Source organism: Melospiza melodia, chromosome 6 (genome assembly GCF_035770615.1).
Source record: "Melospiza melodia melodia isolate bMelMel2 chromosome 6, bMelMel2.pri, whole genome shotgun sequence".
Taxonomy (NCBI): domain Eukaryota; kingdom Metazoa; phylum Chordata; class Aves; order Passeriformes; family Passerellidae; genus Melospiza; species Melospiza melodia.
In genome coordinates, this window is record NC_086199.1 from 29591208 (window position 1) to 29615227 (window position 24020).

At 36.3% G+C, this 24020-nt stretch overlaps 1 protein-coding gene across 1 annotated transcript in view; it reads right to left on the reverse strand.

The window, feature by feature from the left end:
- Window positions 1-91: 91 nt before the first annotated feature.
- AQR (aquarius intron-binding spliceosomal factor) overlaps window positions 92-24020 on the reverse strand; it is a 46886-nt gene continuing 22957 nt past the window's right edge. The window contains exons 20-35 of the mRNA XM_063160461.1: window positions 22360-22601; window positions 20754-20897; window positions 20165-20234; window positions 19112-19222; window positions 17854-17963; window positions 16380-16515; window positions 14499-14708; window positions 13552-13689; window positions 12608-12679; window positions 11001-11188; window positions 9220-9391; window positions 6794-6964; window positions 5991-6076; window positions 5018-5192; window positions 3630-3743; window positions 92-615 (exon numbers count right to left, since the gene is read on the reverse strand). Coding sequence (XP_063016531.1) covers window positions 370-615; window positions 3630-3743; window positions 5018-5192; window positions 5991-6076; window positions 6794-6964; window positions 9220-9391; window positions 11001-11188; window positions 12608-12679; window positions 13552-13689; window positions 14499-14708; window positions 16380-16515; window positions 17854-17963; window positions 19112-19222; window positions 20165-20234; window positions 20754-20897; window positions 22360-22601 — 2385 coding nt within the window. The 3' untranslated portion in view covers window positions 92-369. The remainder of the gene's footprint in view (window positions 616-3629; window positions 3744-5017; window positions 5193-5990; window positions 6077-6793; window positions 6965-9219; window positions 9392-11000; window positions 11189-12607; window positions 12680-13551; window positions 13690-14498; window positions 14709-16379; window positions 16516-17853; window positions 17964-19111; window positions 19223-20164; window positions 20235-20753; window positions 20898-22359; window positions 22602-24020) is intronic.

Sequence of the window (24020 nt, forward strand, 5' to 3'; positions counted from 1 at the left end):
TACTAAGGAAACCATAAAGCATGTCTGACCAATACTGAATATACTTAGTGAGGTTTACTGGGTGACTGAATTAAGAGTCAAATATTCAAAATTGGTATAAAAAGCATCTTTACTGAGCAACTTATAAAAAGGAAAATGCATATAATTTGAGGCCATTAAACAAATTACATTACCAATAGTGACAAGAACTCAGTAGAATGTTTGCCAAATATGTTGCTTGTCCACAAAGTATTCAGTGAAAAATATACCAACCAGGTATTACAAAGGCAACCATTTAATGAAAGTCAATGTAAAAATAGCAGTTATTTTTCCAACTGCTCTTTTCCCTGCCAATTTCCCAAAATGCATTAAGGACAAGGATTCCATCAATCACTTTTCAATCTCATTCTCAGGTTCACTGTCTCCACTATCACTGTCTCTTCCAGGGTGTTCTGGCATTTTTCGATGTTCATCAATTTCATCCACATTCAATTCTCCTTCCTTCATCATTTCTCCCACTACTTCACTTTCTTCTGCTGCATCTTCCTGCAGGCCCTGAACTTCACCTTCTGCTTCAGTCTCCCCAGTTTGTGTCGGTTCTGGTTCTTCAATCATGGCAGGTGGGGGCAGTAAATGCTGGATGATTGAAAAAGGAAGGATTTAAAGTTTTTGCACTTTAGCTTGAACTGCTCATCTCATATTTGGAATTTTGCATTAACAACAAACACTTAAAATTTACAAGTCGTAATGATTTGTAAGCAATTCACGCCTATATATAAAAAAATTAGAATAATGGTCACAATACAGTCATCTTAGATATTTTGTTTTTTTTGAAAGGAGGGTGTAAAAAATCTCAGGACTTCCAATTTAAGGACAGAAAACACATTTCATTATCTTAAACAGTCAGACAAGTAATAGGGTTATGGTAAATCCCTACTTGGAGCAATATGCATATTTCTACCCAAATCTCATCTGTCACCATTTCACACTCCAAGACATGTTTAACTTGGTTTTGATGCCTTCAACAGGTCTGTCTTTAACAACTCATATCCATAATTTCCCCTTGCGGCATCTTATAAAATACTACATGAATGTTACCTGCACTTACACAATTCAAGTTTCAATAGCAGTTAAACAATGCTTAAATATTTTCACACAATACTTCTGAAAAAGTAATTTCATATATTCACAGGGTTGTGCTTACCAAAGAAATAGTTTGTAAAACATTCTAGGCTGAATGGTAGCCAAGTAACACAACTGGACAAAAAATACCAGGAATACATTGAGCTGATGAGTATGGATGAATGCTATTCAACTGGAGGCTGAACAGAAGCACTCATACTTCTTGCAGCCTGACATTATTCAATGACATGATGGGTATTTCTTTAGAATACCATTTCAATGAAATGCAATCTTGAAAACTTGACCATTTGTTTTGCTCAAAAACCAACTTTGTATCACATGACAAATTAGGTGTTTAATTACAGTGAAGTTTTACTTTCAGTTAGATGACACTAATATTACAAATTTGCATAGGCAAATCTACAAATCAATTATGATTACCAGCAGAGATATAAAAAGCATTTTCTATAGACTTTGAAGTTATCAGACTGGTCTCTATATCCATCTGTACACAGGAAAGTGTAGTTCCAAACAAAGATCTTACAAAAATACATTCTTGATGTTTGAGACAAACTCAGACTTCTGTGACTTACTTAGATGCACCTTGTGCTTTCTGATGACTACTGTAAGGACTAGTGTAAAAGAAAAGGAAAATAATAATGTTGTACTGAATAGAACAAAAGAAATTTAGTGCCAGCTTTGCTTTTTTCAGTAGTTCACTTCTCAGCTTCTCCTGCAAGGAGAACGTGATTCATTGTCACAGTAGGAAAACAGCAGTTTTGTAACTAATTTTAGCTAGCAATGGATAAGATTAGGATGACAAAAAGAGTAACAGGTATTAGCATGAGAAATGTGTCCACATTTGATTAAAGTGTCAAGCAAATGCTTTTTGGTAAAATTTAGGTGCTATCATCTGATTTTCAGGACATGTATACACTTCCCTGGTTTGACAGTGCTATTAATTTATACCTAAATGTGGCCAATCTACTGCACAATCTAGTAAGTCTTCATCACGTAACATTTTGCATGGTTGAAAGATCACCAACTATATTACACAAACTGGCTTCAAAGCAAGTCTCGTCAGATGCTTATAGGACTGGGTTTCTAAAAAAACAGTGTGAGCTTACTTCACTACTACTAAAAAAAATTACAGTAAGAAGAAATTCTAATAGTGTCCTCTTTGTATATCCCCATTTTTTTATAGCACACAGGTGATTACAGCATTTCTTCAAAACACTGAGAAAGTATCCTCTCTGTTCAGCCTGGAAAAGGATTTTTCTGGGTAACAAAACACTTCAAATTTGGCTGAAGCTTTCTCTCAGAAATAAAAATAAAATCCAGAAGTCACTGGGTAAGAACTGCAGAGAAAAATAAATTTTTGGGAAGTCTGACATTCAGTTACTTTTGGGTTCTGATCTCCACTGATTACACTGTTCCATATTAGATGAAACATGGAAGTGAAAGAAAAAAAGGATGTGGCAGAGACATCCCTGCATTAAAGAACAGGACCTAGATTTCTTAGACTATCTGTTCAAGGACAATCATGTTCACATTCTCTTCTCAAAATCAGCTAACATAGAGTAAGCAATGTCCTTTTACATCAATTTTGTCCACTTTTGGAAATCTTTCAGAAGAGCAAAAACCAATAAGGGAACTTCAGAGAACCATGAAAGAATAAATTATAGGTAATACAACATATATAATATATGAAGAATAATATATAGGTAATATAAAGATGACAGACCCTAGACACTCTGTGAAAGCTGATGCAGTTAAGGGGGAGCATTTAAGACCATTCCCTTTTGGTTTAACCACTTCTAGGCTTTACAGCTCCAAGTATGCTGAGTAAAGGCAGCTTTCTGCTCAGCACACTATCTAAGCTACCTTAATTCTCCACTCACTTACATGAGACTACAAAGACTTTCTGGTGGATTCTGAATTCTGCTTCAGGGATTAAACAGTGACAAAACTAGGTACAGAAGTGTCTACAACGGCTTCCAACCCCATGCAATTCTCCTTAATGCTGAAGTATGGCTAAAAAAACTTGCTCCAGAACAAAGAACACTACAGTTGTAAACCAATCTGGATAATAGGGAGATTCAACAGGATCAAAAAGGTTTCAAGACATGATCTGGTGTTTCCCTTACAGAACATTATTACATCATGCAGTGGTGTTATAATCCAACTAGCTGAAATCCCACACTTACCTGAAAGGTAACACACAAGTCTCCCTCACATTAGTACTGGACAAGCCAGTTCTGTAGTATGAATGAACAGCATTTTTGGCCCAGAGAGAGCCATCAATGCACTTGCCATCAATTACTGATAGGTTTGGGGCCTTAAACTGTGGCTTACACTACTAGAAGATACATCTTTTGCTATTGCAACATTTTACAAGACCTCAATATTCTTTCAGTCATGAATACTTCTTGAATTTTAAATATAACAGAAAATCTCAACAGCTTCTCATGTCATTTACAAAAAAATGATTAATTTTAAATGCATTCCAAAACTTAGAAGTTCCTCACCTGTTGATGGTGGCGTGTACTCTGTATCATGTGCATATACATATTGTACACAAAGTTAGCCATTTGAGGCATGTTCTTAATAACATGTATTTGGTGAGCTGGTCTTTCTCCATTCTAAGGAAGGGGAAAAAAGTTGACATTCAGCAAACAAAGTAAAACAACCACCATTCAAAGGTTATTTAACTATACTAGAAGTCAAAAGTCCCAAGAAATTAAATAACGCTTTTCAAAGAAAAAAGAATTGGTGAATTCTTTGGAAAGTTCAGAAGCATAGGTCTTATATTTTGGGGAACTGAATCAATCATGACAATGCAGCCTGGAGAAGAAACTTCAAAAGGGGAGGCTGGGGTCTGATTCTTACTCCATGAAGTACATTTTGGACATGAGTAATTTAACATATTAAAGGTACAAATTGGTTATGATCAGATTAGGATTTAGCCTCTTGCCTGTTGCAGCCCAGTTCCTTGCTCACACTCACTGACCACGCTTGTTGCATTCTTGTTTCACAGTTGATCTGAAAGTTTAAACTGAAAGGGCTCCCTCCCAAACCAACAGCATTTAAGCCCAGGGAAAGAGCTGTAACTGAGTTTTGGGTGCATGCAGGCATCCCTTCTCAAAGCTTCAGAAAGCAGAGCAGACATGCTCCTTTGTGTCTTCATTGAGCATCCTGCTGTGTGCCCTGGGCTTAGACCCTCCATACAAACCTTTCCCCTAAAGATCTAGTGCACTATTACAAATTAGGTTTTTGTACTTATGAACCTATCTCAGCAGCAAAACTCTCATTATATTGAAACCAATTCAAAGAGAAAAAAAATTGTAATCCTGAATTACATGTAATTTTACCTCTTTAAATGAGAAATGAGTAGCTTTATGTAGCTTTGCTTGAGAAATAGTGCAATTTGGTTTCATAATATGACCAAAAACATATAAGAACTCAAAAAATATTTTGATCACAAAAAAAAGAATACTAAATCATTCACACAGGCAGAACTCAGGAAAAAGCAGGCCCAACAGCTACTGATAATTAAATTATACTGATAATTAACTTTTGTGGAAACATCTGGTATGTATCATGACAAAAGATCACCCCAAGGAGTTATTCATAGAATCATTACGGTTGGAAAAGACCTCTAGTATCAACAAAATTCAATCATCAAGTGGCACTGTTGAGTTCACCACTAAACCCTCAACTGCCACATCCACACCTTTTTAAAATACTGCCAGGGATGGTGATTCCATCATTTCCCTGGGCAGCCTGGTCCAATGCCAAGAATCAAATGCACCAGTCTGGCAGAGAAAACAGTTTCACCTCTTTCAGCCTACTCAAAAAAAGTGAGCAAACACAAACACCCATTATAGATACCAAAATCCAGTGCAGCTGTCCCTACCTGTCTTGCCGTTGGAAAACATTCAGTGGGAACGATATGGAGGTGAAGTGGTCGAGCTGTGAGCTGGCTGAAAGCTGGAGTTAGCTCAAAACAGTTCTGAAATAGTGATACCCTTGCAAAGATATAAAGTCCAAGTCTAGCTCTTGACATGGCAACGACTAATCGCCGGACATCCCTTGAGAAAATAAAATCAAACATTATTTTCCACCGATGACACATTTGCAATAAAAATAACTAGACATGAGTCTTAATTAAAAGAAATATAAAAACACCTGCCCAAATACTATCTTGTCTTTAGTTTTTTTTACTACACATTGTTCCAGTAACTAGCAAATCCTAGTACCATTATATAGAAACATAAATATATTGGTTCACTGTACCAATACCACTATGAAAAACCACCTTCTACTGTTTTCCTACACCTCAGAAGTTGAGAGTAGACATTGAGAAAAAATGCCAATAGCATTTCAGCATCTGAACAAGTAAAGATGAATTTGAGAACTCATCTATCTACCTAAGATTGTTTCTCCATCACATCCCAAAGCAAAAGTGCAAACATTTAAAACTACACACAATAATGCAACTTATGCAATGATCAAACACTTCTGATGCAAAATAAATAAAAACTTTGATTACAGGAAAGGACCTATGAGAAAATTTAAGCCTGCATTTGCTCAACAAGAACTACAGTTCTATCCTTCACCTAGGGTGAAACCAAGGTCAGCCTATCTGCAGCAATATAAACTAATTACAGGGTAAGAGCCATTACCAAAGGATAAAGTGCTCGAGAAGAGGGTACCAAGCAGTTATAAAAGGAAGTCTCTCTGAACTTCATTAGATACATAGCACTGAACTTAATTTCTACTACATACTCATACAATAGAATTTTTTGTACAGTGCACCATAAACCTTTCTGTATCTGATACAGAGTTCAAGTACTGCTATGGCACTACAGGAAGATGTTCTTACATACCTAAGGTGGCCTACAGCTTTGGTACGCACTAGGGAAAGCAGAATATAATCGTTCTGCTGGCCTTGAAACCTGTCCACAGTTGTTACCTAAAGAATTCAAAAAGAAAGAAAAAACTCTATAGGTTAATCTTTGCCATTTCAATTAAAACATGACACCACAAGTTTAACATTGACTTTGGTCTGAGATTGCAGTAAACATGAAAAGAGAATTCTTTAACTGATTTAGCTGGCTTCTAAAAAAAAAGCCGTATTTTTTTGGAATATATTGGGAGGAGCTTTTGTCTGACTGTACACTGTTTCTTTTACTTCTTTTTATTTAAATTTGGACAGAGAAGTAAGGTGCTAATTCCAAAAGATTACGGAAAGCCATTAGCTTTGTAAGACAGTTTTACAAAGATCCACTCTGGGTGGATCTTTCGAATGGTGTGATTTTGGGGAATGATGTTATTTTTTATCATTTGTGATTAAAAAAATAAATTATAAATAAAGAGTTATTCTGTCCCACACAGCCTGTAGTCTTTTCACCTTCACCAACTTCACTCTGTCAAATTATCCACAGGCAAAAACAAGGGCACTAATCTATGAAATTCCATAGAATGTAGGTTCATAAATATGTGGTTAAATACTTATTAATGTATTAAATACTTCCACAAATACCTGTATAAGTATAGCTTAAATCAGCCAGATTTGCCATATGACAATTTAAAAACCAGAAACTGACAATTGACAATATGATAATAGAAAAATATGACAATAGAAACCAGAACTAGTGCAATGACTGATACGATACACTTTCAAAGTCACCTTGTTTGGCCTTCCAATCAGAGGATTGTTTCCACATCGCTGATTAATGACATCACGGATCAGGTGTTTCTGTCCATTATATGTTGTCAGGATACTTATCCTGTCTGCAGGATAGCCAAGCAGGCACATGTACATGAAAACTGCCACAACATACTCCGCCTCACCAAGATTCTAAAGTTTTAAATGAAAGAAAAAGACATGAAGAAAAAGACAAAAAAAAATGGTTACTCATCGTGTAAGGTTACAAAGAATAACACCTGTAACACTGTCAGGTATTTAGACAAATATTTTAGTGCTGAGAGAAATGTCCCTAGATCTGATGATTCTTTGCTCACTTCACACAAGCCACTTTGAAAGAATGAAAGAACCACAATTAGGTTTAATACCTTCAGTCTCATTCCTTCTCAGACAACTGTTAAAATATCTACATCAATATTATTGTTAGTCACTGATTGAAACTTTGCAATATTTACTCAAAAAATATTGCAATGACTCACTCCCCAGTAAACTAAAAGTAAGAACTAGTTACACTAGTATAAAGTCTTTTTAAGTATTGCTTAGGAGACAGACATCTGGATTATCAAATCCAGTTATTTCCACTGCAGGCCATGCTATTCAATTACAAATTACCAGCTGTTATTTTGTATATTGTAACTTTCTCTCTCTGTCATTACTTTGTGAGTCTGTTCCAAAGTACTACTCTTCTGGCTATGGGAAGCTTTGTTCTATTTCCAGACTGATGTTATTCATAGGCTATTTAAATCCATTTTCTGTCAACAAAAATTATCTTTCAGGTTAAAAAGTTGTTCTCAAATGCTGACATTTACTCCTGCTCTATTTATACAAGGAATTTTATCCCCACTTGGCGTATGTTTGAATAGGCTGGACATACCAGCCTCATTTATTTTTTCTTACTAAGTGGGCTCTGCATTACTTGGAAAATGCAGTTGCCAGGCATATCAAACACCTGTGGGTGTAAAGCTATTCTACAAATTTTAATCCCCTTTAACTCTGGAAAGAAAAGCCAAAATTCACAAAGAGAATTATACATGACAACAATCTTTATCTCATGAAAAACCTAGAATGCCACCAACATATTCTGCTAACTATCACATCAATTATCAAGATCACAAAAAAAAAAGTAATGATAGGAAGTATTAGAAGAGTGTGCACATGAGAGTGCTGATATAATGAGAAGTGTGTTCTGTGTCCTCATGTCAGTGTTCTTAATCTTCCTTAGCCAAAGAGTAGTCTAAAGCAGTGCTAGCATTCCAAATTATGAGGCACTCATTTCAGCTGTTTGTGTTCCACTGGACAACTTTTTACTACTCGCATGTTAGAGTTTCAAAAACAAAACCAAAATAGTATCTCCAAGCAATTCTGTCCTCAATCTAGCAATGGGATAAAGTGGATTATGATTATGATTAACCATTGCTTTCTTCTCTAGCAGCCCACTAATTTGTACTGAAAAAGCGCTGAGAAGAACCCAAGCAAAACTTATGAATATATTTCATACCTTTTTAAAAACAGAGATTCACATAAGTCTCACTAATCTTCAGAGGAAAAAATGAATATGAATATTATTATCATAAAGTATATTGTTTGATTTCCATAATTTTGAGCAAAGTATAAGGTGTTGATTCCATGTTTGAATTAAACTCCTTAACTTGCGCATCACTCCAGCTCTTATTTTTCCAAAGCCCAGGTTTGCTATTTTAGACACCATAGTTTGTTTCACTAGTTTTTAAAACAAGAAAAATAAAAGGACTGAAAATATAAGCATCTCATTACAAGTGTAAAATGTTTTCCTAATTTAAGAAAAACAGATAGACTGTTGATGATGGCTTAATTCCAAAATTTAGTTGAACATTTCAAAACTTAGTTGAGAAAATCCAAGATTAAAGGTTTTTTGGCAATTTACTTCACCCTCAATGTCTCTATGCCTCTTATGTATATTACTAGCAGTACTGTTTTATTCTTTAATGAATGGGCATTTTAGCATTCCTACCTATAGCACAAATAACACAGTGACTCTTCAAACTCAGGTATGAGCAACCAAGCAAGCTTCCATTCTTTGTGCTCAGGGGAAGTGCTACTGTTTTTCCACTATCATGGCAGTACAGCTGAATTACAATGGCCTTTAATTTGCCTTAGGCCAAAATTACATTTTGTAATGAATTACACCAAGTCTCATCCTTCCCATAACAATGAGAAAACAAAGTAATTCACTGAGCAAAAGCCCCAACACAATGTTTTCATTTTCAACATTCAAAACTCATTAAAAGGAGGAAAAAATCATACACATGACTCAATTATCAGAGAATATGAACTGAATGTCAGTTTACTGTTTTTGATAGTCTGTCTTCATTGCAGATCTAACAAACCCTATTGAGGTTAATAAATAACACATGTAGTACCTCCCTTACCTGATAGAAATAAGGATTGGGTTCAGACTCTCCTACACCATTGAAGTCTTCTACATTTATAAGCTGGAAGTCATACAAGAAGCCAGCATTGGCTGTTCTGAACTCTGGCAGAAGCTGCACGTGAGGCAGGTTACCCAGGTTCTTGTAGCGCCAGTTGTAGAGGTTACACAAACTGTCCAAAAGCACACAGACACAAAGCACACACAGTGAGCTACAGCAGGCTCTTCCACTCATCCCAGACAGTTCACATGCATTTGGGATCAAGGCTTTTGTAGGATTTCAGTGAAAAGAGTAATTCTGCTAGGCAGCCTGTACATATATAAACGAACACACCTGAACAATCTATCCAGCAATATTATTTTTAGGTTGTGATTCTGTTTTGTTCTCTCTCACTGAAAAACTTCAGATGCCATGCCAATGTGGCACACTTGGGTTTAAGTCTACAAATCAAGCTACAAATTTTGAGAATTCTAGCGAAAACTTTGATGGGTAACAAAACTTAAGGAATATTAGTCCTTCTTTACAAAACAGAAGGAATAAGGAAAATGGTATTTTCTGCGTTAACTGTGGTAAAGCTTCTTACTTTTTTTACTTTTTCTAACAGTAAAAAGAAATTGATTTCCTTATTTATTTTGTGTATTTCCTAGTATTAACACAAGACATGAATGGAAACAAACAAAATCTACCTAATTCTGAACGATTCCTGATATTTCTAGAGACAGTAATGCTAACAAAATGTCTCATTCACAAATGCCTAACAATATCCAGACCAGACCAAGAAGCAGATAGCTTAGGGGGAAGCTACCCATGATCACAAAAGACAAAGCACAGGAAGTAATTTCTTGATCAAGAAATTACTTGCAAAGTGAAAGACTTTTGCTCTCTTATCACTAAGAAGTTCACTAAGATTTTGAAAAATAAACTTTATTCACCAGCACATTCAGATAAAATTTTAATTTTAAAAATCATACTGAACTGTCATTCATAAGACTAGAAAATAATATTCTAGATTCCAAGCATTTCCTACATGAAAAAATTGAAGTTATCCTTTATATTGTTGACTACACTTTATGCCTAAAATAAAGATTTAGAACTAAACCTAGAGTAGCAAGATTTTATATGAAGTAATTTTCTCTTATTTGGTTTTATTTTTCGTTCTTATCATGACACCACAAATATACAATTTACACAATCAATAAATCTGATGTTTAAATTACTACCATGAAATGACAAATACATAGATAAAAAAAAAGCTATTACACTACAGAGTTGCAGTATTTCCTTTACTGTAAAAAAGGCTTTTTGTTCTCACGAGGACAACCTGAATCCGCCCAACCTCTGGATGCATCTCTCCTGAAATACTACAGAAAAGCAGCCTTTTACAGTCTTTAAGGGAATTATTATATATTCAATGTTAAATAAATCAGATTTTTATTTCACTTTGAATATACTAAACATTAGTTTAGAAAAAAAAGCTTCTGTAAAATTTCATTTGTAAAAAAACCCTGAACATCTAAGATGATTAAGTACCTTGAAATACAATTTTCATTAAAGTACTCATGCAACAGCAGAGTACTACTATATAAAAATAACAATGAAGAAATTAATCTGATAGCATTTAAGAGAAGTAGAATCTGCCTTCCTAGTCTACGCTGAAATTAATGGAACTAAATTCCAGACTCCTGTCCTAACAATAAAAACCAGCTTCCCTAGCTGTGTGTGCTCTCTCACTTTCAACTTGTTACTTTCTTACAAGCCAGACAAAGGATTTCCTGTCTTACCTTGCTCTAGCTCTTCCTTGTGCATCCAAATCAACAGTTGGCACTCCAACACGAACAAACCGTGTAAAAAGAGACTGTTCCATGTTGGAGTACTTCTGAAAAGCCATGTTCTTAATGACTGGTGGCAACTGGTGATGGTCACCAATCATAATCCAGCGCTTCAAACGACTGAATCCATCCTGGGGGTTCTAGAATGGAACAGTTACACCATTGCAACCATTACAATATAATCAAGGCACTCAAAACACATTAAGAGTCAGATTGTCTGCCTTTGTCTTAGCCCTTCAACATTTCTTTTTAAGCTACACTGAACTTCAGTCTTTTTAAAGATTGCTAGCTTCCATCCAATCAGAGAGTATAATTGTAAATAAAGTCTCTTTTCATATAAAACAATAAAAACCAATAAAGTACCTTTATCTACTAAAATGAGTAGAGAAATATCAGAATAAAGATCCTATTTTATTGTTTTAAAGGCCAAAACCCCTGATTACTTCAGTCACAGCAGTCAACCCACAACTGCCCTCTGAACTTTATTTTTGGATTCTGAGGTAGTGAATATGAAGCATCTGAAACAGTTTTTAGTGTTCAGATGTCTGAGGCAACACTGAACCTGCCTTTCAAGTGTCTCTGTAGATCATGCTTACTTCTGTAATTCTCAAATAGCTTCTCCCATGACCAGGATGTGCCCCTAACTAATTCCCATCTTGGCTCTTGGGCTGAATGCTCTTCACAATTAGCATCCTGGAGACTTCCAGCTGCCAGATCCTCATTACACACTCCTGTGATAATTCCCTTTCTTATGGGAACACTATTTGAGACAGAGCATAAAGCTCCTTCTCCTGACACTTGAAGTGGAAGAGCTCTGAAGCAGTTTCTGATCAGACATCAAGGAAAGAAAACTGAACTCTGGACTTCCAACTCCCCAAGCCTGAAAACATCTTAGAAAAAAAGAGTATGGAAAAAATTTTATTAGCAAGAATAAAAAACCCCACAAAAACCCAAAGCTTACTGTCTTTTTTTTTACTCACTCCTGGAAGTTTCCTCTTTGCACATGATGAAGCATTCTATATAGTTTTCTGGATGTACCAGCCATTTAAATCTTGGACAAAGAGGTCCCCCAGAATTCTGTTTTTAAAAATTTCTCACTGAATTGCAAGTAAAAAAATCAACTACTGCTGCTCTGGAAGGCTAGATCCTTAGGTTTTGTTAAAATTAAAACCCACTCAATTTTCAAAGAGTATTTGGATGCCTCACATAAATAAACTCATAGAATATCCTTCAGAATATGCCTCTATGGTAAAATGGTCTACTCTAATTATACAAACTTGTTCAGTTTCTGCATTGCTCACATATACCTACTTTCCCTCAACTGCCAGATGCAGCTGGTTAATCAATGCTCATTTAAAAGTTTGAAAAAAAATGTAAGATGGTTACTTCATTGCATTAAATAATTTCATAATTAAAAATCAAATCAGTCAAATCAATGTGAAAGGTCTTACTAGCAAATATCAGTTCTGGGTTACTTCCTGCACATGGTATTTTTCATTTTAATATTCAATAGTGTTCAAGAGCACAAAGTCTTATTTAAGATCTTTTATGTTTCAAACCTGCAACAGGAGAGGTATAAAGGTTTCTATCTCCAGAATCTGAGCAGACTCTTCCATTAAGATGTTGTCATACTGAGAAAAAAAAAAAAGTAAAGAGATGTCCATAAACACAGTAACACAAATAAAGGTATTTATTCAGCCTACCAAAAGAAAGCATCTATTACTCCTTCAGATTTTTCCAGGTGGGATGGTTACAGGAGGATTTCACCTTATAGGGAGTATATCAGTATTACCAAATAGGTGAAGTCCTACTACACAAATGGCAGAACTCTCTGTACCAGTCAGGGCTTATACCTAGAAGGGATCCAAGACTGAATTACATTACATGCTTCCTATATGCCATAACCAAGAGAAAAGTTTTCTGCAGTGGAGCAAAATGATTTGGTATCTCTGCACTGAAGCTGAAGAGAAGCCATTTTGTGATTCAATACAGTACATGATCAGTGAAAAATAATACTGAAGAATTACTGGTGGCTGGCTTTTGTCAGAAACAAAGACTGCACTAAATTAACAGCTATAGTTACCACTTCGGAATGAAAAAAAAGTATTGCATCATAGTTATTTTTCCTCAAATTGTTGATTTTTTAGGTAAACAAAGCTGTAAAGGTCATGTTTACTGGCCATAGAGGCCAGTTCTATCTCTATTTTATTAATCCTATCACTGCTGTTTATCATGTAATATGGTAAAACTGACTTTTTTAAAAAAGCACTATTTACAATTTTAGTATATACAGTAAGTCAAAAGTGATTTAATCTTTTACTTACAGAAGTTATATTTTTCTTCAGTAAAATTAAAAAATTGAAACATACAGGTAAAAAAATGCAACTCTAAATAATCTAGCTGGCCTAGATTTGAGGCAGATAAAAAGATTCGTATGGGGTGGGGAATAGGGGAGAACCAACACCAAAATCAAGCAGTACAATAACACTAGTAAAATCATTACTTTGAAACCTAATTCAACCAGGTCCCGTCGTTTCAGAGCAGCATGAGTACAAGTCATTGCAATGATTTTTGCTTCTTTCACCAACAGGTATTTTGATCTATCCAGGCCACTGCGGAGAAGTTCAAATGCTCTGAATTCCTATGGAGGACAAAAGAAAAGTCTTGAAAGTCAGAATATGAAAAAAATATCACTTATAGAGTAAATCCACTCAAACTCTGTGGCTACCTTCTTGACATAATTAAACAAGAAAGCTCTGAGGCTATGTACTGTTAACAATCCCATCTGAGTAATTTGTTGTCATTTCCAGGTTTAGTGCATTTTGAAAAACAATCTTGTAAAAACCTATGAAAGAATTATTCCAACCTGTAAGTACGTATAAATTTACAGACAAATATTCAAATAATTCTGAGGAACCCTCTCAGAATCCCCCAAAATTTTCTTTTAATATATCTTCTTGTTTCCTATTTTACTGCATCATAACATGACATCAAATTCAGTAGTAGAAAGACCATTACAGTTAATAAAATCAAATTATCACAGATCACCTTTATCCTAATATTTAATAGCCTCTTAAGCAATTCTGGCAAAACCAGAAGATAATCTGTTACTTTTAGGTTATCTGATTAAAGGCATCTCACTGTAAATACAAAGACCCTGCGAGGATCAGAGGAGTGGTGACAGGTGTACCAATCCTTGTAACCTCATCAGTGAAAATGGATGCAGAATGGCTGCTTCCCATGATCCAACTAAAACAGACCAGACCCTTGCTCCTACTGTGTAACATACCTATATTACTCTAAGGTGGAAATTCCCACCTTGCCAAGTAATGAAGCTGTTTCGACATGTACATTTCTTCTAGGAAATAGGGAAAATGAGAATTTTGGAGTCGTGTAATTTTTCTACAAGATTAGCCAGATTCACTTACCATTAACAGTTACATGTCTTACCTCAAGTTGAGTGAATATTTTCTTAATATGTCTAAAACACCCTTCAGCAATTTCCATATCTTCTTCATATGATTTGCCTTTGAAAACTGGTTGAGGAGCATTTGCAAAATACTGGTGAAAAGGAAAGAAACTGGAGACATCTGCAACATCTGGCGATTTTCCACCTTTAACCTTCACTTTACTGATATACTCCTCCCAGCGAGACATTACCTGTGACAAAGCAAGGTGGGTTTATATCATAAGGTATTTGGCAATATACAGGCTTGCAGCATACCATTAAAAAAATTATCACAGAAGTAAGGTATGTCGTAATTTGACCTTGTGTCAGAAAGACATTTTTGAAGTTGTGGTGGGCTGCACTTGGCTCAACCCTGGTTGGTTGCCAGACTCCCAACCCAGTTTCTCCCACTCCCCCTCTTCAACAGGACAGTGGGGGAAATTAAGACAGAAAAGTTTACAGGTTGAGATAAAGACAGGGAGATTGCTTAGCAAGTAGCATCACTGACAAAACAGGGAAAATTATTATTGAAAATTAAAAACAGAGTAAGATTGTGAGCAACAAAGACAAAACTAAAACCATCTTTCTCCTCCACTCCCTCTTTGTTCCCAGGGTTAATTTCATTGTCAATTTTTTTACCTCCTCCCTACCCTGACTAGTACAGATCATTCAAGTTCACAACACCACATCTCTGCCACCCCTTCCTACTCACACTTCTTCTCTGCTCCAGCATGGGATTTTGACAGGCTGCCTCTTCCTTCAGGACATACCCACCTGCTCAGCATGGGGAACTCCATGGGCTGCACTGGCAGTCTCTGCTCTGCCACAGCCTCTCCACTGGCTGCAGGTGGAAAACCTGCTTTACCATGGCTGTCTCCACAAGCTATGGGGAATCTGTGCTCTGAGGCCTGGAGCACTTCCTGCCCCCACATTTTCTTCTGTTCTGGGTGTATGGGGTTGTTTCTCACACTTCCCTCTCTGCCCTCGGCTGCTGCTGGTTTTTGGCCTCTTCTCAAAGAGGTTTTCAAAGACACACCACCAGTTTCACTATGGATTCAGCTTTGCTCAGCAGTGGGTCTGCTGGAGCTGCCTGGGTCCTGCACAGGGCAACCCCTGGCCTCCTCTCAGAGGGCATTCCTACAGCCACCTACTACCAAAACCTTGCCACATAAACCCAGTACAGAAGTAACCTTCTTTATTATCTCTACTTACACTACTTTGATTTAAATACCAAGTGGGATTCATTTAAGAGGAAACTGAACCAGAAGATGACCTCTAGCCGTGCTCCTTGCACTCTTCAACATCTAATGTCCATTTAATGTTAAGGTCCACACTAAAGCTAGACCAGAGTAACTGCTGTAAAAACATACACAAGTAAGTGCATTCAGTCCTAAGTTCCACTCTGTAAACCTCCTTATGCAACACTAATTGCAAATGTAAACTACATCACTGAAAAATACATGGAGGAGAAATGAGGGACATGCAACATACCATTTTGTACAACGTACACTTAATTTCACACTGGCATTTAATGCTATAAAAGCCTCCTATCAGGACCATCAAGTAGCTGCTCTAATGCTTGTCCAAAATATAAAGCAGCCCACAGATTTTCCTATCTGAAGGAGAAGCTTCAGGTTAGAATCTTTGCCAGCATTCATGAAGGGCAGCAATGACTTGGTGAGTCAGCAGGCAGGATTTAAAACAATAGCAACACAAGCAAGTCATGCTGCAATTTTAACTTTAGCTGTTACTGTATTGTGAATCACCAAGGAAAATGCTTTTTGCTTTTACTCTCAACTCTGAAAAATTCATTGCAAGTTTTACACAGTGTTTCGTAACATATTTAGGTCATACAGTCTCTGCAAAAGTATTTCAGTCCTTACTTGGTATAAGAAAAAGTGGCCAGCTGTTTCACAAGTGTAAGATACATCTCCTGGGACTCCAAGACTCTCTTGTAATCGCCCAACTTCTCGCAGAAGTTCAAGTCTTCGAGCCAGCACATAATTGACTCTTCCATACCTACAAAAGAGATTATATATAACATATGTAATATATAATAATAATTTTTATTAAACTCAAAATAGTATCTCAATATCACAATGAGAGATCACAAAAAACCCCAGCGCCCTGCCAAAACACTGTCACAAGTACAACCCTGTTTCAAAGCCTAAGAATTTGTTACATGCTGACTATTTTTATCAGTTGAACCCTAATAATTCACAAAGCCAAGCTAATGAGAAATTAAGTTCTCAGAGTAGTGCAGCCCATGTTCAAATATGTTCCTCAACCTTTACCCCTCCCTCTTGAACTACCAGAACCCATAGTGCTTGCACAAATATCCCACAGGTCTGGAGTTACCTTGAGAAAGTGTGAAAACAGACAACATAGTGTCAGAAAGAAAATTCCTTTTAACAATGAATGCTACAGTTCAAGGAATATACTAAACTATGGATAGTACTAAATAAATATCTGCTATGGCATCATTCAGTAAGTTTTTGGCTATCAAATTTCTGGAATAATTTGACTATGCCAAAGCATTCAATTCAAAAGAAAAAAAAAAATCACAAGGCGTTTATTTTGCTAAATACTGAACTATGTATATGTGGGTAGCTTCTAGTGACTATATATAATTTTTACTACAGCTTTTGAAGTCAAAGTATTGCTATGATAATCCAGTACTGGACAGTTCAGATATTTCCAGTGCACGACCATTATACCCTGCTTACATTCATGAATGTGGGTAATCCTACTGACGTCAATTGGACTAACGCATGACAAACGCACAAATATTTAGAAGAACAGGTTCTTAAGTCTTTGTACTGACACAGGGTTCATAGCTTTCCTTACATATGTATACTTCAAAATGTGTTATCAATGAAATAAGCAACTTTGATGTTAAGCAAAGTTGAAGAAGAATTCAAAGCAGAAAGTTTAATTTCCTGTTTATTAATGCAAAAATCACCATGACAGTAGAAGTGATACCATATTTGGACAAAAAAACTGTAGCTCTAAGAATCCACCTTATTATTCTAATTTCTCTCACAGATTAATTGTATGAAGGTATGAGGGTCAAAAAAGTATATAAATATCTATTATTCAAGCAGTTGATTTTGTGAAAAAGCAACTGTCTGTCTCTAGATGCTCAAGGAAGCACAGCTTCTGTACAGAGTAAGAACCAAAATTAATAAACCTGGTACTGAAAAATAGTGCAATCTGTGTTACTGGGATTGAATAACATGAGAAGGGTAAAACTTGTCCACCACCGCTCCTTCGCCTGGGAGGCAGAGGGGATTCGACAGAGACATCTTGCTGCCATGTTTATACAAGGGAGTTTATCATTAGCATCTCCTTCCTCACCTGCTGAAATCTTTCTCTGTCTCTAATTCCTCCTCTCCGTGACCCAGACGCAGAAGGTGACGCTCATCAATGTCTAAAGCCATGATTTTTTCGAACAGCTGGTTCAAAGCCTAAAGATTGACAAGAACAGGAGAAAAGGTAGTTTTTAGAAGTTCAGAGGCTCTTGCAGGGGAAAATGGAGGAATTACTTGTAAGTAAAATAAGAGATTTTTCCTAATTTAGTATAAATGGAAGCTTAAACAAACAAAAATAATTTGTTTTAACAAAACAAAGTTAATACTGAAACTCCTAATCTTGACAACAAGGAAATTAGCCTACTAACACTCTTTTATTTGCATACTTTATACAACTATCACATTTGATTTAGAATTAAATTTTGAAATTGTAATCATACAGTTAACTCAGTTGATAAAGCCATCAATTTACAAAACTGTCCCACAAACATCAATTTTTGTACAATGATATTAAACAATTTAACTTTTACTGTACATGAGAGAAGTATGATCTGGTACTGGCTGTCAGGTACTGGGACTCTATCCTGTTTTGGATAACTGAATTTTGCTCAACTAAACTTCTAGGTGTGCTACATCTTCTACCTTAAGCTTTTCAGTTCTCTGGTGGCTTACTATCAACTAACTCGTTTATTTCAAAGGAGCAAGCTTGTAAGCACTGGATCATCAAGTTTTGAAAATAAGAATAAACACAAACAAGCTCCACTTGCAGCTGCAACTGATGTAAACATCTTAAAGTGCAGCATCAAAGCATGGGTAATGTACCCTGCTGAGATACAGTTAATTTCCCAGGGCACAATTTCAAGTTAATGTCCTCATTAAAGTCTTGTCTACTAAGAAGTCTTCTATCTGCCTCGAAGTATTTCCTTCTTTTTCTCCTCAATGGACATGTTCTCAATGTTCTCAACCCTCTCTCCCAACTGTCACTCTCCTGCCACCCACTGCAGACTGGCCTGTATTATTCCACGCTGTAACTCCTCACCAAATGATACTTTTTCAAAAATACTTTCTTATTTTTGACCTCCAACCAATTAAACACATTGAAAACTTCAGGTAAATAGTTTAGAACTACACACTTGAAATTCAAAAATTTAATTTCTCATTATCAAACTGGCAAAACTGTATGTAAGTTGACTCAATTTTCCATTGTTAGGAGACAAATGCAATTCCCAAACTACTGATCTCTACACCTACTGCTCTTCTACATTGCAATTACAGGAAAATTCCACACATGATTGACACTTTACCTGATTAGAGTGGGTAACTATTAGAGTTCGTTGTTCTGGGAAATTATGATAAAGATTGGAGATTATCTGGACCGCTACATCGGTTTTTCCAGTACCAGGTGGACCCACTACCTAAAATCAAACACACACACACACAAAAAGTAAAACCAAACAAAAATTAATCACAATTTATCAGAATACTTCAACAAAATAAAGCAAAACAAGAGTTGGCTGGGGAAGAAAAAACCCAGAACAATCTCACAAGACACTGACATTACACATTGCTTCCTGGCTCCGGTGAACTTTCAGACCAAATACAACATATTATAAAAGATTCCTTTAGACTATTTTGGCAGATTCCTGACTAAAAGGAATATGGTAATCCAACACAGGAAGTACTAATAAGAAAACAGATGTTCTCAGAGAAAAAAGGCAGTTTAGCCTCAGAACAGGCTTAACAGGGGAGAAACAGCGAAAAGAGAATCATGACACACAAGTGAAAAACAATAGGGAGAAACAGACATAAAGAACAGGAAAAATTTTAAAAAAGAGAGAGTTCATTCCTTCTATTTACTCAGAAATCTACAACTGATGATATAGACATATAATAACAATTAATGTTTTCATAGGCTCAATTCTACAAACACTCCAAAACTGACAGCTCAGACATTTTAAAGGTATCCAAATATTATAAAGAAAGCATCTCAAAACAATTTTTGCATGATTAAGAAGCACAGAATAGCAGTTTTCATAAGCATCTACACATAAAATTACAAAATGCTATGAAAGCATTCCTGCTTTATTTAAAGACTCTCCAACCACTTCAAAAGTAAATTCAGTTGCTGTGGAAAGCATTCTGCCACGGAAACACAGGATACAGAGATGTGTTGCTCTATGATTTTGTGAGGATTGGTGCATGTTGAGCCTCTGAAAGTTAGTTCTTCATATCCTTAAACTATTAATAGAAATTACCTCAGCAAGGCTACAGAAAGGGGCATTACTAGGATTTCACTGAATGTACCTAAGGCCAGAATTAATAAAATAAGAGTTTAGAATCCCTGAAAACATCCTCACCATAGTTAGTCCAGGCTGCATTCCTGCACGGATGGCTTCAATCTGAGTATGGGTAAATTGAATAGTATTGCTGTAACAAAGCAGAACGACATCAGATAATTGATAGACTTTGCCAACGATTTTTGTAAAAGCAATTGTTTTAACAAGTTTTATTTCAATTAATTGTTTATATCTTTCCTGAACAACACATTTACAAAATTCTGCACAAATTAAATCAGCATTAGAACTACGTTTTTATAGATACAACAGTCTTGAAATTTCTGAGCAAGACAGTAAATCATGTTGTCCATGTGACAACTCTTTCCATCTAAAAGCCTGTTTGTCTTTAGTCATTATTTGCAGAGAATGTTGTAAAATTATTTAGGTATTACTTTCCTAATATTCAAATTCCTGAGACAAAAATCACTAGAAGACAGTATTTCTCACTGTTCTTCAAGGGACTATTTTCACAGATGGGGGACAACAGAATAAATTTTTCACAGATGGGGGACAATTTTGATTCAAATATAAAACAAACCAGTCTCATTTCTGAAAATGAACTGCTATGCACGTGTTGTCATTTGAAACTAAGTTCCCATCAATTTCTTACCGTTTTGGTTGATTATATGGATATGGTCCCCTGTTTGGGATAACATGAGGCTCTACAATCAGTGTTTTAGCTTCTTCAGGGTTTTCTTCACTTCCATCCTCTTTTCTTTTCGTTCCTTTACCTTCCTTCATTGGGAAAGTTATTCTGCAACACATAATTTAAGGTTAAAGTTCAACATGTTCACTATGACATGGACTGTCTCAGAAGGTGATAAAGATTTTTTCTCCCCATTAAGACAAACTCTCATACAACAGGGAAACAAGTGCTGCAAATGACAAAGTTTTAAGGAGAATAAAGAAGAGAAATGCCAAATGAAATGATGAAGCCGATTAAACAAAAAGTGTGTCAAAAGCACTCTTTTCATAACTGGAAAAGCCAGGAGCAGTGCTGAGAGCCAGCTGGAAGAACACTGAAGACAAGGAGTTCATAAGTGAAAATGGAAGGGACAGGAGAAAAGTTATCATGGAATATAAGCTGTGTCAGTATTCCAAACTATTCCAACAGATGAAGGTTTTTATCCTCCAATTTCAATTTTTTATAGCCTTCTATGCATATTAGCAAGCTTCTCTAATTCAGAAACAAATCACAGGTGAAGAAATCCCAATGCCCATCCAAAATGTAGATATCTATAACAGTAATAATCTCTTACAGGACAAATGTAGCAGTAGGAAGAGCAACAGCTATTCATAAAGAGCAGTATCTCTGAACTGAAACTGAACAACAGGTCATTGAGGAAAACTGTGTGAGATCTTTTCCTGATACCTTCAGACTATTTTTATATCATTATATAGTGTTAGTGCCTTCTCCACACAAATTCCCCATGTAGTGTTTCCAAAAAAAGCTCAGGAGATTACCTCCCTGCTTTTCAAGATTCAGTTTAGCCATGATAAAAGCTGACTGATGCAGGGGAAAGGCATCTTTTCCCTCCACAGATTTATTCCTTTACAAGGAAAAGATGTAGTCTCTTCAGCTGAAGGAACTGTTCTCCAATACTATGCACTGTGAAACTCAGTTGTCAAAATTCAAGGAACCGGACCAGGAGGGACAGAATTGTCAGGTCTAAAATTGCTGAATAACAGCACCACTAAAACAAAACAAGTAAATCTCATTTAGTTGCCAATGGCATCCTATTTCAGAAATCATTTCTAAAAATAAGCATTATGGGATTTCAGACTTAATCCTTTATGTTGATTGAACAGTGTTTCCAAAAGCTCAAATCTTAACTGGTGTTGAAATTGCTGTTCTTAGCTTGTTGTAATGAGACATGTAAGGAAATGACGTAATCAAAATTCTCTAGCCTGATCTTGAGGAGACTAGATGCATATATTCTTGAGGAGACTTTTAGCTTATATTCTGTAGGCTGATCTACAAGCAATGCTCTGATGCATTTTTATACAGAAGCGAACAGAAGCTGGTCCTGGGTCTTGCTGTCATACAGTTAACTCTATCATGTAACTATCTAAATCTTACATATCTAAACATAATCTAAACACATCTCCATCTTTTTTTTAAATAAAGAGCATCTCCTTTCAACCTCTGAACATAACTCCACCTGAAAACATGTTTCAGCAAGAATATCAAGAAGTACTTGAAATAGTAAGATCACCTGAAGGGGGGTACATGCAGATCTGGATTGTCAACTGTGACTTTAACATTGTACCCAGGAAAGCTAGCTTTTAAATGATCAATGGACAGGAAAGTGTCATTAAAATCCAGAGTTGCAATCTGATTGGGCATTTTTGAATAGTGTGCACTACTTGGGTCTCCATATCCAAGAATTATGTCATGCAGCCAGTCAGGAACCACACAATCTGTGTTCATCAGGTTCCTGATAGTCTCCAGAAGTGCCTGTAAATAAGAAAAGCCAGAAAAAACAGGATTGAAGAGACTGACTTATTATCAGGTAAAAATCATACTGAAGATCAATCAAATCTGTTTTAAGACTATAGAACAGAACACTTTAATTGACAGTGTTTGGTTAGATTGAGTCAATATATGGACAGTGTATATATGCAACAAAACACCAGTATCAAAGCACAGGATTCTTAAACTAAGAATAAAATAAGAGCTAGTAAAGATGACCGTAATCATCAGTAACATTTTCATCCCAGAACATTCATAGCAAGGGAAAAACACATAGAAGATCCTCATGCAGTTTAAAGTTTCCTCTTACAGGCCTATAAACTTCACCCTTGCAGTCAGCTTAAACCTTCCTTCAAGCATTTGCTCTTCACCCACAAATTAATTTATCTAATCATCTGTGGTTATACAAGTTTTCTCTCCTTTCCCCTCTTGTGAAAATACCAAAGCTCCAGACCCTAGACTTGCACAGAAGGTGTGCTTTTTAACTAAGAGGTAACTGAATTTTAGCCTTCCTTTTAAAGGGCTACTTTAGTGGCAAGGCTTGAAGAACTATCTCACTTGAAACTTAGCATTTGGTCACTATGTATTTGCACTGATTTCCAGATCCTCTGACTTCCTTTGCCACCAAACATGGACACAAATGAATGGCAAACACGGTGCATCAGCCGTCCATGCCAGAATAAAATACAGAACCTCTAAATGCCAAACTTGTAAAAGAACAGTCAGTCAAATCAAAGTACAGAATTTTATTCAGATAGTCTACATTTATATACCCATCTCCAAAGGGTAGGTTTTTCTTTTCCTGCTTGTGCTGTATCATTGAAAGAGTCAAGTAATGTGACCACCATCCCTGCTCAGCCAACCTCTATTAGGGTCCTGGTTCTTCCCCACTACTCAGCATGGGTGAGACCACATCTGGAGGGCTGTGTCCAGTGCTGGCTCCTCAGGACAGGAGACACAGACACACTGGAATGGCTCTAGCAAAGAGCCACTGAGATGATGAAGGGATTGGAGAATCTGTTGTATGACAAGCTGAGAGAGCTGGGATTGATCAGCCTCAAGAACACAAAACTCAAGGAGCATTGGAGAATTTGAGTGATTTGTATAAATAAAATTCACTGGGAGGAAGTTAGGTCAATGGAATGAGAGTCCACTCAGTAGTGCCCTGTGAAGGGACAAGGGGCAATGGACATGAATTGAGATATGGGAAATTCCACCTAAATACACTAAAATATTTTTACTGTAGAGGTAATGCAACACTGGAACAGGCTGTCTAGACTGGCTAGGGAGTTCTTATCACTGGACATATCCAATTCCAACTACATAGTGACAAGATCTTGAGCAAATTGCTCTAGCTGACTCTGCTTTAAATAGGTCTTGGACTAAATCAACTCCTAAGGTCCC